The following is a 19653-nucleotide window of genomic DNA, read 5'->3' as shown; positions in this document are numbered from 1 at the left end:
AGACAGAAGAAAAAAAAAACAAACACCGTTCAATTAAGTGCAATATAAACAAAATGGATAAATCGCAGTGCTATTTACAATTATTAATAAAGTTGTATCCAGTGCAAATAAGCATTCATCCATCCATGTTCTTATCAGCTTATTCTCACAAAGGCTTTCACCCAGTCACAATTTAAGCAGTAATTGAAACCTCTTATCCTTCCCATCTTGCACAGACAACTGCTGCCTAGCAGTGCTCAATTCTTCTGTGACTGAAGAACTGAGAAGGAAGTACACACATTCAAGAGAACAAAAAGAAATGCAGGTGGTTGCCAAATCCACCATGGGATAATATATATAAGTTTACAATAAATACAACCGTGAACACAATAGAGGCAGGGGGCATTGACGCTGAAAAACGAAGGAGCAACCGCCAAATGACACCAACTGTCCTCTTTTAGGTCCTGCCAAGACCCCCAAGAGGTGGGGTCATTGTATGCCCCACTAAACCGAGAACATTTCAGCCAATCGGACCGCGGCGCTGGCACACCATTCTTTGTGGAGGTTTTCTATAAGAATACCAGCTTTGCCATCAGTGCGTTATACTGTTTCTGTAGCTTGATTCAGATACATCAACATGCCCGAGCCAGCGAAGACCGCCCCCAAAAAGGGTTCCAAGAAAGCCGTCGCAAAGAGCGTCAGCAAGTCCGGCAAGAAGAAGCGAAAGACGAGGAAGGAGAGTTACGCCATCTACGTGTACAAGGTGCTGAAGCAGGTTCACCCCGACACCGGCATCTCGTCCAAGGCTATGAGCATCATGAACTCCTTCGTCAACGACATTTTCGAGCGCATCGCCTCCGAGGCCTCGCGTCTGGCCCACTACAACAAGCGCTCCACCATTACTTCCAGAGAGATCCAGACCGCCGTTCGACTCCTGCTGCCCGGTGAGCTGGCGAAGCACGCCGTGTCTGAGGGTACCAAAGCTGTCACCAAATACACCAGCTCCAAATAAGGTGGCCCTCCTTCAGCTCAACTAAACGGCTCTTTTAAGAGCCACTCACTCCTTCTGGAGAGTATTTTTCCAATCGTCGTAATTATGTTGTTGTCGTGTACTGATTGCTTCATTTGTTTAAAAAGCAGTATATTTTATTTTAGTAGTATGAATTGAATTACTAGTCAACAAAAAATGGTCTATTACAAGTACGGAACGGTCTCACTCCCGTGTGCGTTCTTGTGTGTATGTTTTGGAAGGCAAAATAGTACTGTTTATGTATTTGGTGCCTTATTTTGGTCTTTGTGTTGTCCCGTAGTTTAGGATCAAATATGGCCGACTGGCTGCGCATGCGCGTCGTTTGTTCGCTGTAAAATGTCCGCCTCAAAAATGCTTCCGCATACGTCTGTGTCTTGTGCCACCCTCGCGGCCAAGCGCTTCTTTTTAACCTTCATGAAATTGTTCCCGAAGTCTCGACACAGTACGCCCGTCATTTTATAATAATAATAATAATACATTTGATTTACTGGACGAAACCGTCGTTCTTTAAGTCGTCCGCATTCGGATACACTCGTCTCGGTGCACGGTGAAGCTTTGTAGCCTGGCCTAGCCTGTGTTAGCTTGGGATAGCTCATCTTGCTACCCGCTGACAAAGAGACGCAGCTGAGAGCAACTCATCGCAAAGCAGAGATCGAATGCGAGCGTCAAATGTTGTGACTATCGTCTGAAAATGTGTGCAAGAAGAACAGCGCAGTACGAGGAGGAACTTAATGGTACCAAAGAGAAGAACGAACGACTGGACGCTGTTTTCAAGAAGGCTCGAGTTGGCTTTCAAAGAGCAGGTTTGTTCACTTTTTGCCCTCACAAACGAATTTTATTTGTAAACAACATCGTGTTTGCACATTTACCCGGGTCCTCTATACATCACGTTTTCTGTAACTTAATATAACATTAACATTCAAAAACAACGTATGTGGGTGCATCTGATGCTATCATCTCATTGTTTTCGAGGAGTAATTCTGAACGATAACGATTAAAAAACGATACACCAAATAAAAATCGTGACATTTCTAATAACTTAAATATGAACAATAATTCCAAATCACACCATCAAAACTGGCATTTCTAAACCATGTTTTTTATTCTATTCTCCCATCTTGCAGATGTCAATGTCGATCTTCATCAAAAGCCCCTCCGCATTAAGAAACTAGCAGAGAACAAAGTTCCTACCTACATTAAAGAAGAGGAATGCGAGCCGCCAAATCTACCTTATGTTAAAAAGGACACAGGGCACCCCTATGTTAAAGGGGAAAGGCAAAAGCTTCAAAATATTAAACAGGCACCAACACATTCTCACGACATAGAGGAAGAGCAACCAATGTCTATCTTTATTCAAGAGGAGGAGGAGACTCCCCACATCATAGAAGCAGAGGAAGTGCCTCACCAGATTAAAGAGGAGGGCGAGGACGTCTCATCGATGAGTGTTCCTGTAAAGAGTGAAAATGAAAGTCAAACTGCGGACAACAGCGAGCCGGAGTCTCCAAGCAGTACCTCAAGCCGACACATAACAGAAGGTGATGGAAACTACTGTAGAACATCACAAGCAGACAGCCTCTTTGCTCCACTATCAGATAGTGAAGACGCGAGGTCGAACGCTTCTCACACTGACAATGAGGAACAGTCTGAATGTGATAAGACAGCTCATATTGACAACAAACATTGGAAATGTTCTCAATGTGGGAAAATGTTTGCTTATAAGTGGGATTTGAAACGACACCAGCGAACACACACTGGGGAGAAACCTTTTGCCTGCTCAGTTTGTGGTAAAAGATTCTCTCAAACAACCCATTTGGCAACACATTCGAGAACCCACACCGGAGAAAAACCTTTTGCCTGTGTGGTTTGCGGGAAATCGTTCTCTCAAACAACCCATTTGACAACGCATTTAAAAACGCACAGTGGCGACAAAGGTTTTTCCTGCTCAGTTTGTGGTCAAAGATTTACCAGAAGAGCCAATTTGACAGCACACACAAGAACACACAATCTTTTAGGTCCATTATCGGATAGTCATGACAGAACATCACAGTCCCATATCGATGACGATGAACAGACTGAAAGCAATAAGGCGTCCTACAGTGACAACAAACCGTGGGAATGTTTTCAGTGTGGAAAAACGTTTTCCTCTAAAAGCAGCTTGACCAAACACACAAGGACACACACCGGGGAGAAGCCTTTCGTCTGTCCAGTTTGTGGTAAAAGATTCTCTCAAACAACCCACCTGGCAACACACAGTCGAACACACACTGGTGAGAAACCTTTCGCTTGCTCAATTTGTGGTAAAAGATACTTTCAAGGAAGTCATCTGACAACACACACAAGAACTCACACTGGAGAGAAGCCTTTTGTTTGCTCGGTGTGCGGCCTAAGATTCTCTGAGAAGGGAAACTTAAAATTACATGCCACAACACACTCTGGTGAAAAATCTTTTGCCTGCTCCGTTTGTGGTCAAACGTTCTCAAGAAAAGAGAGCTTAAAAACGCATTCAAGAACCCACACTGGTGAGAAACCATTCGCCTGCTCGGATTGCGGAAAGTCGTTCTCTCGAAAAGGAATTTTAAGAATGCACATGAGAACCCACACAGGTGAGAAACCTTTTCCCTGCTCAGTTTGTGGCCAAAGATTCACTCAGAAGGGTTATTTAAAAATACACAAAAGAATACACACGGGTGAGAGACCTTTTGACTGCAGGGTTTGTGGTCAAAGGTTCTCTCAGAAGGGTCAAATTAAGAGACACAAGTGTGCTGGTGAGAATAGCACTCATCAATGAAGCGTTGAATGAAATGTGGAGTAGTGAACGTCGTTGGATGACACCGATTTTGAACGGCCTCGTTTCTTGTATTTTGTGTGCCTTCTTGAAGGGGAACTGAAGTCAAAGATGTCAAAACTTTGTTTTATTATAAATCTAGGAGTAGACAGACTTGCACTGCCAATATTCAGCATTTTGGGTCATTTGCATCAGCCTGATGCCATATCAGACACTTGTGTGGAAATGTATGTTCACGAAGTGTTCAAAAATAAAGCTCTATTGTGAACAATTCAAGTTTATATGTGTGATGTGAATGTGCAAGTTAAAAAAGTGCTGAGACATATCTCGCTAAATTCATAGCTTTTGCTTTGAGGATAAAAGAGATTATTTTTGCATATTTTCTGACTTGTAGACCAAATCAGTAATTGATCATGTTTGCATTTTCTGCTTAGTCAGTTTGAAATAATGCCCCATTTTTAATAAAAGAATGCATATTTAAACATTTTAAAAGATATTTTAGTCATTAATTGACAAAATTCAGTAATTGACAGAGCAATGTATTACTCAATCATTAGATGCAGCCCCGAACTCCTCTATCACACCCAGAGTACACCTCACCACCGTTCTGCTGCACTCAAACATACATTTTGGACTGGTTTCTGGCTCCAATGGAGGTGCATTCTAGGGACACCTTGTACTATAAATACAACGAATATCCTTAAATATAAACAGTACTACAGAACATACAAGTCACAGCGAAAATTTACAAGACTAAACCACGATTATAATCTATTTTTGTGTTTTGCAGAAATCAGTGAAACTCTTCATCCTGGCCAGAATGAGTCAAGTTCCCCTCACATCAAGGAGCAAATAAAGGCCAAAGAGCACCCAGTCATTAAGGAAGGCGATGAACCAGAGCCACTTAACATGAAAGAGGAATTACAGCCAGAGCCCTCCTACGATAAAGAGAAAGAGGAGACAGAGCACCACCGCATTGAGGAAGCGGGAAAGCCCGTGCACATAAAAGAAGAGAAGCACTCGGCAACCCTTCATAATATGGAGGAAGGGACACCACGGCCCCTATACATAAAAGAGCAAGAGGAGGAGGATGAAGAGCCACCACACATTAAAGAGGAAGAGGTAGACGAGGATATGACCAAGATCCCATTGACTGGTGGCCCTTTGAAGAGTGAAGCTGAAGGTCAATGTGAAGAGAACAGAAGGGCGGAGCGTCCAAGCAGAAGCTCAAATCAATACATGAATACGGAAGGTGAAGGAGACCACCGTGGAGGACCACTAGAACACAGCCTCTTGGCACCACTATCAGATACTGATGACACATTGTTACACTCCCCTCAGACTGATGACGAACGGGCTGAAGGTGATAAGACCCCTCACGCTGACAGCAAACGGTGGAAATGTTCACAGTGCGGGAAAACTTTAGCTTATAAATCGGATTTGAAACGACACATGAGAATACATACTGGAGCGAAACCCTACGCATGCTCAATTTGTGGTAAAAGATTCACTCAAACGCAGAATTTAGCCGCACACACAAGAACACACACTGGAGAGAAACCTTTTGCCTGCTCTGTTTGCGGTAAAGGCTTCACTCAAACTCAGCATTTGGCAGCACACACAAGAACGCACACTGGAGAGAAACCTTTTGTTTGCTCGGTGTGTGGTAAAAGATTCTCCGAAAGGGGAAACTTAAGAATGCATGCAAGAAGACACACTAATGAGAAAACTTTTGCCTGCTCATTTTGTGGTGAAATATTCTCTAAAAAGCAAAATTTAAGAAGACACATAAAAACACACACTGGAGAGAAGCCCTTTTCCTGCAAAGATTGTAGTAAAAGATTTGCAGAGAAGCATAATTTGAGAATACACATGAGAATCCACACTGGTGAAAAACCTTTTACCTGTCCAGTTTGTAGTGAAAGATTTACTTACAAGGTAACCTTAACACGTCATGTAACAACACACACTGCAGCTAAGCAGTTTTCATGCTTAGTTTGTGGTGAACGATTCACTCGAGAGAGACTTTTAAGAATCCACACGGGAAGCCACCCTGGTGAAATAATTTTTGTCTGTTCAGTTTGTGGTCAAAAATTCTCTTGTAAGGAAAGCTTAATACATCATACAAAAACACACACTGTTGAAAAACCTTGTGAGTGCACAGTTTGTGATCAACAATTCTCTGATAAATTAAGCTTAAGAAAACATACAAGAACACACACTGGTGAGAAACCCTTTGCCTGCTCAGTTTGTGATCAACGGTTTACATTTAAGGGGAGCTTAAAAACACATCTAAAAACGCACTGTGGTGTAACTTTGTTGTGAATGGTTCACTGGTCTATAATTTCTTTGTCACAGTTAGTAACAGTGTGTACTGAATTTGATAAAGGGCGTGACACTTGTAATAATAATTACAAGTGAGGCAAAATGCCATGAAAAGAACAAATCTATTTTGCAAGAAAACAAATGGATGCATTTTAATGACTTTAGTGGGCCACATAAACTGGTGGAGTGAGCCAGATCCGTTTCCCGGGCCTTGAGTGTGACACTAATGCTTGAGCAGTATGTGAAAGAATCACAAAATGAAATAAATGTTCCAACGGTGCCTAAACTTGCAGTGGCTTCATCCTATTTTATTTCCAGTGTCGTGACTATCCCTCAAATGGACACTGTATCCGCAGTCCCAAGACTCCCACAGTGATTGACGTGTGATTTAATTCCTTAAATCTTTTGTCCTAGTGTGGTTGCCGTAGTCTGCTAAGAAACATGGCCGACCTGTTGCGCATGCGCAGAGAAGATTGTGCTTTGACACGCCGAACATGTTAATTTTACGTATCAGGTACTCTTTCGTAAATACGCTTCACGAATGTTTATTATTGTACTACGGACATAATTATCCACATAGCCCGCCCACCACTACTTCACTGGACTAATACAACATTCTATAATCCCCGTTTTTGGTCAAATTCGTCTCTGTGTACTTCCAAGCATATCGGCCTCGTTTAGCTTAGCCTAGCGTGCTACCCGATTCGAACCACTCGTTTGTGAGCTACACGTCGCTAAACTAAGATCAAGTGTGAGCGTAAGGTGTTGTGATCTTGTGAAAATGCGTGCAAGAACGACAGCAGAGTACGAGGGGGAACTTTATGAATCAAAAAAGCACAACGACCGACTATGTCATCAACAACTGGATGGTGTTTTCAAGAAGCCTCAAGTCGGGTCACACACGGCAGGTTTGTTCACTTCTCACTCTCACTTAAATATTATAACCTGAACTATAATCCCTAGTTTATTTACGGGCACTGTGTGACGTTATGAATAACTCATTGGAAAAAAGGCGTCTAAAATGTTAATACACTAGTAGCTCATTCATTATAGTTTGTGTCCCAAATATAAACAACACAAAGCATCGCTTCTCTTTACATATGTTCGTATAAATTTATGTTTGAGCGTAACTTATAGACATCATATCCTATATACACACTATTAAAAACAAAGAACAGTGGCAATACATTATTGTTTTGGTCCTTTTTTAGTTTAACGTGACCCCAAACCATGGGCATCTTCCAAGGAAGTCCCCCCTGACTGAGTCCGTTTGCTGCAACAAATGTTTGTTTTAAACACTGCAGTGGCCAAATATTGTTCCGGGGTGTGATAATAATTTGGAACCGGAGTTAATTGAGACGCATCAATGATGTGGCATCTATAACTCCATGGAATGGTGGCATTGAGTTTTAACTTCTACAATTTTCACTCTTTGCTACATGCTTGAAATGCAAGGAATGTGATTTTGATTTAGCGTGTTTGTTTTTTGTGTTTTGCAGATGTCAATGAAGATGTCTATCCAACTTCGTCAGATCTGCGATCCGAGTTCCCACAGATTAAAGAGGAAGCGAAGGATAAAGAGCCGTCCCAAATCAAAGAGGAGGGGGAAGAGTTCCTTTACATTAAAGAGGAAGAGCAAGAAAACATCATCAAGGTTCTATTGACTGATGTCCCTTTGATGGGTGAATATGACGATGAAAGTCAAAGCGAGGAGAGCAGAGGGTCGGAGCCTTCAAGCAGCAGCAGCACCTTGAGTCAACACATGACAACAGAAACTGATGGAGACCACTGTGGAGGATCACAAGCAGGTGAACTCATAGCGCCACTATCAGATAGCGATGATGCAACGCCACACTCTCATGATGAGGAGGAGGAAGATGGTGATGACAATACTAATGATTATGATGATGAAGAAGAGTCTGAAGATGATACGAAATGGCACAGTGACAAGAAACGCTGGAAGTGTTCTCAGTGTGGGAAAACATTTGGTTTTAAGAGCCGTTTAAAAAGTCATATGATTAGCCACACTGGCATGAAACCTTTTCCCTGCTCAGTTTGTGGTCAGAGATTCTCTGATAAAGGAAACCTAAGGAGACACACGAGAAAACACACTGGGGAAAAGCCTTTTGCCTGCTCAGTTTGCGGTCAAAAATTCTCTCACAAGGGAAACCTGATAAGTCACACCGCAACCCACACTGGAGAGAAACCTTTTGTCTGCGCAACATGTGGTCAAAGATTCTCTCGTCGCCATGCGTTGAGAACACACACAAGAACACACACCGGAGAGAAACCTTTTGCCTGTTCAGTTTGTGGTCAGAGATTTTCTCGGAGACAGGTTTTGACATCACATGTAAGAACACACACTGGGGAGAAACCTTTTGCCTGCTCAGTTTGTGGCCTGCGATTCTCTCAGAAGGGAACCTTAACAAGTCACACAAGGACGCACACTGGTGAAAAACCTTTTCCTTGCTCAGTTTGTGGGCAAAGGTTCTCTCAGAAGGGAACCTTAACAAGTCACACACGAATCCACACGGGTGAGAAACCTTTTGCCTGCTTAGTTTGTGGTGAACGATTCACTCGAGAGAGACTTTTAAGAATCCACACGGGAAGCCACCCTGGTGAAATATTTTTTGTCTGTTCAGTTTGTGGTCAAAAATTCTCTTGTAAGGAAAGCTTAATACATCATACAAAAACACACACAGTTGAAAAACCTTATGAGTGCACAGTTTGTGATCAACAATTCTCTGATAAATTAAGCTTAAGAAAACATACAAGAACACACACTGGTGAGAAACCCTTTGCCTGCTCAGTTTGTGATCAACGGTTTACCTTTAAAGGGAGCTTAAAAACACATCTAAAAACGCACCGTGGTGTAACTTTGTTGTGAAAGGTTCACCGGTCTATAATTTCTTTTTCACAGTTAGCAACACGACACTTGTAATAATAATAACAAGTGAGGCAAAATGCCGTGAAAAGAACAAACCTATCTTGCAAGAAAACAAATGGATGCATTTTAATGACTTTAGTGGGCCACATAAACTGGTGCAGTGAGCCAGATCTGTTTCCCGGGCCTTGAGTGTGACACTAATGCTTGAGCAGTATGTGAAAGAATCACAAAATGAATTAAATGTTCCAACGGTGCCTAAACTTGCAGTGGCTTCATCTTATTTTATTATTATTTTAAATCCAGTGTCGTGACTATCCCTCAAATGGACACTGTATTTCCAGTCCCAAGACTCCCACAGTGATTGACGTGTGATTTAATTCCTTAAATATTTTGTCTTAGTGTGGTTGCCGTAGTCTGCTAAGAAAGATGGCCGACCTGTTGCGCATGCGCAGAGAAGATTGTGCTTTGTCACGCCGAACATGTTAATTTTACGTATCAGGTACTCTTTCGTGCACACGCTTCACGAATGTTTATTATTATACTACGGACATAATTATCCACATAGTTTGCCCACCACTACTTCACTTTATAGAATACAACATTCTATAAATCCCCGTTTTTGGTCAAATTCGTCTCTGTGCACTTCCAAGCATATCGGCCTCGTTTAGCTTAGCCTAGCGTGCTACCAGATACGAACGACTCGTTTGTGAGCTACACGTCGCTAAACTAAGATCAAGTGTGAGCGTAAGGTGTTGTGATCTTGTGAAAATGCGCGCAAGAACGACAGCAGAGTACGAGGAGGAACTTTATGAATCAAAAAAGCACAACGATCGACTATGTCATCAACAACTGGATGGTGTTTTCAAGAAGCCTCAAGTCGGGTCACACACGGCAGGTTTGTTCACTTCTCACTCTCACTTAAATATTATAACCTGAACTATAATCCCTAGTTTATTCACGGGCACTGTGTAACGTAATTAATAACACATTGAAAAAAATGCGTCTAAAATGTTAATACACTAGTAGCTCATTCATTATAATTTGTGTCCCGAATATAAACAACACAAAGCATCGCTTCTCTTTACATATGTTCATATAAATGACTGACTGAGTCCGTTTGCTGCAACAAATGTTTGTGTGTTAAACACCGCAGTGGCCAAATATTGTTCCGGGCTGTGATAATGAAGTGTAATTTGGAATTCCCTCTCTATTCCTGTCGGTGGCCTTAGAATGTCCACCTGGCGTCAGTGACACGATTCTATTCTATATTTGCTGGTCAGGGAGAATTCAGTTTCAGCAATGTGTGCAATCCTATAATAAGGTATTGTGGCTGTTGCCGTCCATCACTGTTAAGGAATTATTCCGCTAGAAGTAGTAGTAGAACATTGTTGATGAATTTCATCTTGCTATGAGAACCATTGACACTAGTCTCTGTCCTGAACATCTGCGTGTACTTAAAACAAAGAATGCAGTGTGAAGTCTGGATCCTATTTCACTTGGTTGATTAGCAGCCCCCCGAGGGTTTTCCTGCCTCCACCACCTCGTGTGAATCTTTGAAGGCTGCCGGGTGCCCTCAGGGAGAGGTATTTCCTGCTTCCTGTTTTACATCACCTTTGGTGCCCTCGACCCCCACCACCTTTGGGGCCCCCCTCCACAGGACATGTTTACCGTAAAACGAGAAGCTGTTATCTCAAGTGTCTGTGTTCCTGCCATCGCGCCAAATGGGGGGGGGTAGTGGTGATCTGGTCTCACCTCACCACTCCCGGCTTCCTCCGGCCACACCGGGTCAGATGACATGTTACTTTCTTTGTTTCGGAGATTTGCATGAGAGGCGAACCTCCCCGCCTCTCATTATCATATTGTCTCTATATAATCTCATGAATGTGCTTCTTCGGGGCTTCCTGATGAAATCTGAGACTCACAGGAGCCCGAATCGATTCCACTCTGACATTGGTAGAATAAAATCTTTTCCCAATCAGCCGTGGTCCCTGAAGTGCTCATTCGTCGGGAAACAGCCACCGATCACCGAGTGTTTTTTTGAAGACCAGCGAAGCAGCAAAAACCATATACCACAATAATAATTCGGAACCTGTGTTAATTGAGACGCATCAATGATGTGGCATCTATAACTCTGGCATTGAGTTTTAACTTATACAATTTTCACTCTTTGCTACATGCTTGAAATGCACGAAATGTGATTTTGATTTAGCGTGTTTGTTTTTTGTGTTCTGCAGATGTCAATGAAGATGTCTATCCATCTTCGTCAGATCTGCGATCCGAGTTCCCACAGATTAAAGAGGAAGTGAAGGATAAAGAGCCGTCCCAAATCAAAGAGGAGGGGGAAGAGTTCCTTTACATTAAAGAGGAAGAGCAAGAAAACATCATCAAGGTTCTATTGACTGATGTCCCTTTGATGGGTGAAGATGACGATGAAAGTCATAGCGAGGAGAGCAGAGGGTCGGAGCCTTCAATCAGCAGCAGCACCTTGAGTCAACACATGACAACAGAAACTGATGGAGACCACTGTGGAGGATCACAAGCAGGTGAACTCATAGCGCCACTATCAGATAGCGATGATGCAACGCCACACTCTCATGATGATGATGAGGAAGATGGTGATGACAATACTAATGATTATGATGATGAAGAAGTGTCTGAAGATGATACGAAATGGCACAGTGACAAGAAACGCTGGAAGTGTTCTCAGTGTGGGAAAACATTTGGTTTTAAGAGCCGTTTAAAAAGTCATATGATTAGCCACACTGGCGTGAAACCTTTTCCCTGCTCAGTTTGTGGTCAGAGATTCTCTGATAAAGGAAACCTAAGGAGACACACGAGAACACACACTGGGGAAAAGCCTTTTGCCTGCTCAGTTTGTGGTCAGAGATTCACTCAGAAGGGTGCCTTAGTATATCACACAAGAACTCACACTGGAGAGAAACCTTTTTCATGCTCATTATGTGGCCAAAGATTCTCACATAAGGGATACTTAAAAAGTCACATGAGAACCCACACTGGAGAGAAACCTTTTGTCTGCTCCATATGTGGTCTAAGTTTCTCTGAAAATGGTACTTTGACAAAACACACAAAAACACATAGTGGAGAAAAACCATTTGCATGCTCAGTTTGCAGTCAAAGATTCTCTCACAAGGGAAACCTGATAAGTCACACCGCAACCCACACTGGAGAGAAACCTTTTGTCTGCTCAATATGTGGTCAAAGATTCTCTCGTCGCGATGCGTTGAGAACACACACAAGAACACACACCGGAGAGAAACCTTTTGCCTGTTCAGTTTGTGGTCAGAGATTTTCCCGGAGACACGTTTTGACATCACATGTAAGAACACACACTGGGGAGAAACCTTTTGATTGCTCAGTGTGCGGTCAGAAATTCTCGAAAAAGGCATCCTTAAGAAGTCACTCAAGAACACACACCGGTGAGAAGCCATTTGCCTGCTCAGTTTGTGGCCTGCGATTCTCTCAGAAGGGAACCTTAACAAGTCACACAAGGACGCACACTGGTGAAAAACCTTTTCCTTGCTCAGTTTGTGGGCAAAGGTTCTCTCAGAAGGGAACCTTAACAAGTCACACACGAATCCACACGGGTGAGAAACCTTTTTCCTGCTTAGATTGTGGTGAAAGATTTTATCAAAAGGGCAAAATTAAGAGACACAAATGTGTTGGCAACTGTAGAAGTGATTGTTGAAACTAGTACATCCCAACAATATATCTTAGGTCTTTGAATTGTTCGCCATGAGATTGTTCTGGTTGTCCTGCAAGACGCTACACATTTGTAAAATCCATCTCCCTTCTTGCGTTTTGTATATCTTCTTGTATTTTACATACCTTCTCAAAAGTCTCCCGTGGACAAATGTTTAGATTTACGACTCATGACAAATCCCTTAGTATTGAATCCTTTTCCAGTGATTTTGTGGTAAGCATGTCAAATAAGGAAATGAGTGATAGAAATAGACTCTGAATAAACTTTGACTTCTGATTTTGAGATGGAAGAGTGTAAATATGATCCTGAATAAAACACAACTCTTCAGAAAAAATGAACTACTCAGTTTTTCAGGTTGGATTCATGAATTATGCTTCAATCGATTGCACACTGTTCAACAATGTGATATAGTAAGAAAAAACACTTAGTTCAAGGTCAAGTTCATTGTTGATGCTGTTTATTTTCATTTTTTGCTTCTGAACTAATTTTTTTAAATTAAAAAGCATTTGGTCTTACCATTACATTTAATTTTGAAAGTCCCTATTATAAAATTACCCACGTGTATGGTCCTACCTGTATGTCAGATGTTTCCAACAAACCAATGTGAAAAACTGCGTCAAGAATTTGCAGTTATGTAATTTCACTTGCGGCCACAGGGTGAAAGCAGAGTATCACGTAAAACTAAATTTGAAACCTGAATTCGATATAGAAATGTCAGCCTCCTTTTTTTTGAGGAGATTATAAATTATTATTTTAAATCGTCATTGAATGTCTCAAGCAATCACTACAATTTTTATGTATGCAGAAAGCAACTGCTGTATGTTCATTTTAAAAAGCAAACTTTGGGCAGGCTGGCATACAGGCAGGAATGTTTGCGTTACTGGCGTGTGTCTGAAGTTCGTCGCGGCCGCCATTATTGATCATTGCGCAGCTGTTTCTGCTGCGTGTAGTGCGTTAGTGACAACCTGTAAATAACTGAGTAATAAGTGAATGTGCATTTTTTCCCTTTTCTGTAAATAGTAATAATACGATCACCCATGTTGTGTATTTTGATTTGTTGTGCATTTTGTCTTGCAACGGATGATGTTTTGTTAGGTCAGAGCTACAGGGAAGTTGCGGGTCATACCAACGGCCGAATGCAAATTGACCATGACTTCAGCCACACTGTGTGCAGATTAATAAAAGAAAGAAAATTCCACAATCCAACAAGCATCTGGTGTTATTGAGGCGGAAGCGACGTGGAGCTCAAGAAAGTCATAGTTGTGAGCCCCGTCACACATGGTCGGTGTTTTTTCAGCTAAAAACGCCTTAATATATAGATGGTAATTTTTTTTTGGGGGGGGGGCTAAAAGAAAACGCCTGAGTATACATGGTCGTTTTTTTCGGCAAAAAAATTCGTCCAAAAATGCCTTATTATACATGGTCGTTTTTTTGGTCAAAAAAGCCTTACTATAGATGGTCGTTTTTTTTCGGTTAAAAACGCCTTACTATACATGGTCGTTTTTTTCGGCTAAAAATTTCATCCAAAAACGCCTTACTATACATGGTCGTTTTTTTCGGTCAAAAACGCCTTACTATACATGGTCATTTTTTGGGCTAAAAACGCCTTACTATACATGGTCGTTTTTTTGGCTAAAAACGCCTTACTATGCATAGTCGTTTTTTTCGGCTAAAAATGCCTTACTATACATGGTCGTTTTTGTGGCTAAAAACGCCTTACTATACATGGTCATTTTTTTCGGCTAAAATGTCATCCAAAAACGCCTTACTATACATGGTCGTTTTTTCGGTCAAAAATGCCTTACTATACATGGTCATTTTTTTGGCTAAAAACGCCTTACTATACATGGTCGTTTTTTTCGGCTAAAATTTCATCCAAAAACGCCTTACTATACATGGTCGGTTTTTTTTCGGTCAAAAACGCCTTACTATACATGGTGTTTTTTTTGGCTAAAAACGCCTTACTATACATGGCCGTTTTTTTCGGCTAAAAATTTCATCCAAAAACGCCTTAATATACATGGTCGTTTTTTTCGGTCAAAAATGCCTTACTATACATGGTCTTTTTTTTTCGGCTAAAATTTCATCCAAAAAGCCTTACTATACATGGTCGTTTTTTTCGGCTAAAAATGCCTTACTATACATGGTCGTTTTTTTCGGCTAAAAATGCCTTACTATACATGGTCGTTTTTGTGGCTAAAAACGCCTTACTATACATGGTCATTTTTTTCGGCTAAAATGTCATCCAAAAACGCCTTACTATACATGGTCGTTTTTTTCGGTCAAAAATGCCTTACTATACATGGTCATTTTTGTGGCTAAAAACGCCTTACTATACATGGTCATTTTTTTCGGCTAAAATGTCATCCAAAAACGCCTTACTATACATGGTCGTTTTTTCGGTCAAAAATGCCTTACTATACATGGTCATTTTTTTGGCTAAAAACGCCTTACTATACATGGTCGTTTTTTTCGGCTAAAATTTCATCCAAAAACGCCTTACTATACATGGTCGGTTTTTTTCGGTCAAAAACGCCTTACTATACATGGTGTTTTTTTTGGCTAAAAACGCCTTACTATACATGGCCGTTTTTTTCGGCTAAAAATTTCATCCAAAAACGCCTTAATATACATGGTCGTTTTTTTCGGTCAAAAATGCCTTACTATACATGGTCTTTTTTTTTCGGCTAAAATTTCATCCAAAAAGCCTTACTATACATGGTCGTTTTTTTCGGTCAAAAACGCCTTACTATACATGGTCTTTTTTTTTCGGCTAAAATGTCATCCAAAAACGCCTTACTATACATGGTCGTTTTTTTCGGCTAAAAATGCCTTACTATACATGGTCGTTTTTTTGGCTAAAAACGCCTTACTATACATGGTCGTTTTTTTCGGCTAAAAATGCCTTACTATACATGGTCGTTTTTGTGGCTAAAAACGCCTTACTATACATGGTCATTTTTTTCGGCTAAAATGTCATCCAAAAACGCCTTACTATACATGGTCGTTTTTTTCGGTCAAAAATGCCTTACTATACATGGTCATTTTTTTGGCTAAAAACGCCTTACTATACATGGTCGTTTTTTTCGGCTAAAATTTCATCCAAAAACGCCTTACTATACATGGTCGGTTTTTTTTCGGTCAAAAACGCCTTACTATACATGGTGTTTTTTTTGGCTAAAAACGCCTTACTATACATGGCCGTTTTTTTCGGCTAAAAATTTAATCCAAAAACGCCTTAATATACATGGTCGTTTTTTTCGGTCAAAAATGCCTTACTATACATTGTCTTTTTTTTTCGGCTAAAATTTCATCCAAAAAGCCTTACTATACATGGTCGTTTTTTTCGGTCAAAAACGCCTTACTATACATGGTCTTTTTTTTTCGGCTAAAATGTCATCCAAAAACGCCTTACTATACATGGTCGTTTTTTTCGGCTAAAAATGCCTTACTATACATGGTCGTTTTTTTGGCTAAAAACGCCTTACTATACATGGTCGTTTTTTTCGGCTAAAAATGCCTTACTATACATGGTGTTTTTTTTGGCTAAAAACGCCTTACTATACATGGCCGTTTTTTTCGGCTAAAAATTTAATCCAAAAACGCCTTAATATACATGGTCGTTTTTTTCGGTCAAAAATGCCTTACTATACATTGTCTTTTTTTTTCGGCTAAAATTTCATCCAAAAAGCCTTACTATACATGGTCGTTTTTTTCGGTCAAAAACGCCTTACTATACATGGTCTTTTTTTTTCGGCTAAAATGTCATCCAAAAACGCCTTACTATACATGGTCGTTTTTTTCGGTCAAAAACGCCTTACTATACATGGTCATTTTTTCTGCTAAAAATGCCTTACTATACATGGTCTTTTTTTTCGGCTAAAATGTCATCCAAAAACGCCTTACTATACATGGTCGTTTTTTTCGGTCAAAAACGCCTTACTATACATGGTCATTTTTTTGGCTAAAAACGCCTTACTATACATGGTCGTTTTTTTCGGCTAAAATTTCATCCAAAAACGCCTTACTATACATGGTCGTTTTTTTTCGGTCAAAAACGCCTTACTATACATGGTGTTTTTTTTGGCTAAAAACGCCTTACTATACATGGCCGTTTTTTTCGGCTAAAAATTTCATCCAAAAACGCCTTACTATACATGGTCGGTTTTTTTCGGTCAAAAACGCCTTACTATACATGGTCGTTTTTTTTGGCTAAAAACGCCTTACTATACATGGTGTTTTTTTCGGTCAATAACGCCTTATAATACATGGTCGTTTTTTTTCGGTCAAAAACGCCTTACTATACATGGTGTTTTTTTTGGCTAAAAACGCCTTACTATACATGGCCGTTTTTTTTCGGCTAAAAATTTCATCCAAAAACGCCTTAATATACATGGTCGTTTTTTTCGGTCAAAAATGCCTTACTATACATGGTCTTTTTTTTCGGCTAAAATTTCATCCAAAAACGCCTTACTATACATGGTCGTTTTTTTTCGGTCAAAAACGCCTTACTATACATGGTCATTTTTTTTGCTAAAAATGCCTTACTATACATGGTCTTTTTTTTCGGCTAAAATGTCATCCAAAAACGCCTTACTATACATGGTCGTTTTTTTCGGTCAAAAACGCCTTACTATACATGGTCTTTTTTTTCGGCTAAAAACGCCTTACTATACATGGTGTTTTTTTTCGGCTAAAATTTCATCCAAAAACGCCTTACTATACATGGTGTTTTTTTTCGGCTAAAATTTCATCCAAAAACGCCTTACTATACATGGTCGTTTTTTTCGGTCAAAAACGCCTTACTATACATGGTCTTTTTTTTCGGCTAAAAACGCCTTACTATACATGGTGTTTTTTTTCGGCTAAAATTTCATCCAAAAACGCCTTACTATACATGGTGTTTTTTTTCGGCTAAAATTTCATCCAAAAACGCCTTACTATACATGGTCGTTTTTTTCGGTCAAAAACGCCTTACTATACATGGTCATTTTTTTGGCTAAAAACGCCTTACTATACATGGTCTTTTTTTTCGGCTAAAAATTTCATCCAAAAACGCCTTAATATACATGGTCGTCTTTTTCGGCTAAAATTTAATCCAAAAACGCCTTAAATATACATGGTCGTTTTTTTCGGCTAAAAACGCCTTACTACATGGTCATTTTTTGGGGGCTAAAAACACCTTACTATGCATGGTCATTTTTTTGGCTAAAAACGCCTTACTATACATGGTCGTTTTTATCGGTCAAAAACGCCTTATAATACATGGTCGTTTTTTTGGCTAAAAACGCCTTACTATACCTGGTCGTTTTTTTCGGCTAAAAATGCCTTACTATACATGGTCGTTTTTTTCAGCCAAAAAAAGCCTTACGATATGTGGTCGTTTTTTTCGGCTAAAAACTCCTTACTAAACATGGTCGTATTTTTCGGCTAAAATTTTCGTCCAAAAACGCCTTACTATACATGGTCGTTTTTTTCGGTCAAAAACGCCTTACAATACATGGTCGTTTTTTTGGCTAAAAACGCCTTACTATACATGGTGTTTTTTTGGGGGGGGCTAAAAACGCCTTACTATACATCGTCTTTTTTTCGGCTAGTATTTCATCCAAAAACGCCTTAAATATACATGGTCGTTTTTTTCGGCTAAAAACTTCGTCGAAAAACGCCTTACTATACATGGTCATTTTTTTCTCGCTAGAAACGCCTTACTATACATTGTCGTTTTTTTCGTCCAAAAACGCTTGACTATACATGGTGATTTTTTTTGGGCTAAAAACGCCTTACATGGTTGTTTTTTTTCAGCTAAAAACGCCTTACTATACATGGCCGTTTTTTTCGGCTAAAAACGCCTTACTATACATGGCCGTTTTTTTCGGCTAAAAATTTAATCCAAAAACGCCTTAATATACATGGTCGTTTTTTTCGGTCAAAAATGCCTTACTATACATTGTCTTTTTTTTTCGGCTAAAATTTCATCCAAAAAGCCTTACTATACATGGTCGTTTTTTTCGGTCAAAAACGCCTTACTATACATGGTCTTTTTTTTTCGGCTAAAATGTCATCCAAAAACGCCTTACTATACATGGTCGTTTTTTTCGGTCAAAAACGCCTTACTATACATGGTCATTTTTTCTGCTAAAAATGCCTTACTATACATGGTCTTTTTTTTCGGCTAAAATGTCATCCAAAAACGCCTTACTATACATGGTCGTTTTTTTCGGTCAAAAACGCCTTACTATACATGGTCATTTTTTTGGCTAAAAACGCCTTACTATACATGGTCGTTTTTTTCGGCTAAAATTTCATCCAAAAACGCCTTACTATACATGGTCGTTTTTTTTCGGTCAAAAACGCCTTACTATACATGGTGTTTTTTTTGGCTAAAAACGCCTTACTATACATGGCCGTTTTTTTCGGCTAAAAATTTCATCCAAAAACGCCTTACTATACATGGTCGGTTTTTTTCGGTCAAAAACGCCTTACTATACATGGTCGTTTTTTTTGGCTAAAAACGCCTTACTATACATGGTGTTTTTTTCGGTCAATAACGCCTTATAATACATGGTCGTTTTTTTTCGGTCAAAAACGCCTTACTATACATGGTGTTTTTTTTGGCTAAAAACGCCTTACTATACATGGCCGTTTTTTTTCGGCTAAAAATTTCATCCAAAAACGCCTTAATATACATGGTCGTTTTTTTCGGTCAAAAATGCCTTACTATACATGGTCTTTTTTTTCGGCTAAAATTTCATCCAAAAACGCCTTACTATACATGGTCGTTTTTTTTCGGTCAAAAACGCCTTACTATACATGGTCATTTTTTTTGCTAAAAATGCCTTACTATACATGGTCTTTTTTTTCGGCTAAAATGTCATCCAAAAACGCCTTACTATACATGGTCGTTTTTTTCGGTCAAAAACGCCTTA

The 19653-nt window shown here is 40.0% G+C and overlaps 3 protein-coding genes across 6 annotated transcripts; all 3 read left to right on the top strand.

The window, feature by feature from the left end:
* Positions 1-160: 160 nt before the first annotated feature.
* LOC127591516 (histone H2B 1/2-like) lies at positions 161-1124 on the top strand. The gene has a single exon (XM_052051757.1). The coding sequence runs from the start codon at positions 617-619 to the stop codon at positions 989-991; it is 375 nt and encodes a 124-aa protein (XP_051907717.1). The 5' UTR covers positions 161-616; the 3' UTR covers positions 992-1124.
* A 372-nt stretch (positions 1125-1496) lies between these two features.
* On the top strand, positions 1497-6399 carry LOC127591401 (zinc finger protein 436-like). Its single transcript, XM_052051542.1, has 3 exons — positions 1497-1812; positions 2134-2544; positions 4585-6399. Exons 1-3 carry the CDS (start codon positions 1701-1703, stop codon positions 6117-6119), a joined length of 2058 nt encoding a protein of 685 aa, XP_051907502.1. The 5' UTR covers positions 1497-1700; the 3' UTR covers positions 6120-6399.
* Positions 6400-6547: 148 nt separating this feature from the next.
* LOC127591421 (gastrula zinc finger protein XlCGF57.1-like) lies at positions 6548-13936 on the top strand. Of its 4 annotated transcripts, none has more exons than XM_052051575.1 (3): positions 6548-6633; positions 9506-9901; positions 11241-13936. In XM_052051575.1, the coding sequence occupies exons 2-3, from the start codon at positions 9775-9777 to the stop codon at positions 12710-12712; spliced, it is 1599 nt and encodes a 532-aa protein (XP_051907535.1). In that variant the 5' UTR covers positions 6548-6633; positions 9506-9774; the 3' UTR covers positions 12713-13936. The 4 variants fall into 4 exon arrangements, with proteins under 4 accessions (XP_051907535.1, XP_051907537.1, XP_051907536.1 ...); XM_052051577.1 differs by lacking the exon at positions 9506-9901 and adding an exon at positions 7619-8494 and having other exon boundaries at positions 6566-7027; positions 12369-13936; XM_052051576.1 differs by lacking the exon at positions 9506-9901 and having other exon boundaries at positions 6569-7027.
* Positions 13937-19653: the final 5717 nt, after the last annotated feature.

Source organism: Hippocampus zosterae, chromosome 18 (assembly GCF_025434085.1).
Source record: "Hippocampus zosterae strain Florida chromosome 18, ASM2543408v3, whole genome shotgun sequence".
NCBI classification, from domain to species: Eukaryota; Metazoa; Chordata; class Actinopteri; order Syngnathiformes; family Syngnathidae; genus Hippocampus; species Hippocampus zosterae.
This window is presented reverse-complemented; position numbering and strand designations above follow the sequence as displayed.

Bases quoted from the DNA above. Each gene is read 5' to 3' on its own strand.
- LOC127591421 (XM_052051575.1), top strand. From the start codon at position 9,775: ATGCGCGCAAGAACGACAGCAGAGTACGAGGAGGAACTTTATGAATCA. The intron at 9,902-11,240 runs GTTTGTTCACTT...TGTGTTCTGCAG, and splicing joins AGTCGGGTCACACACGGCAG to ATGTCAATGAAGATGTCTAT.
- LOC127591516 (XM_052051757.1), top strand. From the start codon at position 617: ATGCCCGAGCCAGCGAAGACCGCCCCCAAAAAGGGTTCCAAGAAAGCC.
- LOC127591401 (XM_052051542.1), top strand. From the start codon at position 1,701: ATGTGTGCAAGAAGAACAGCGCAGTACGAGGAGGAACTTAATGGTACC. The intron at 1,813-2,133 runs GTTTGTTCACTT...CCCATCTTGCAG, and splicing joins AGTTGGCTTTCAAAGAGCAG to ATGTCAATGTCGATCTTCAT. The intron at 2,545-4,584 runs GTGATGGAAACT...TGTGTTTTGCAG, and splicing joins AAGCCGACACATAACAGAAG to AAATCAGTGAAACTCTTCAT.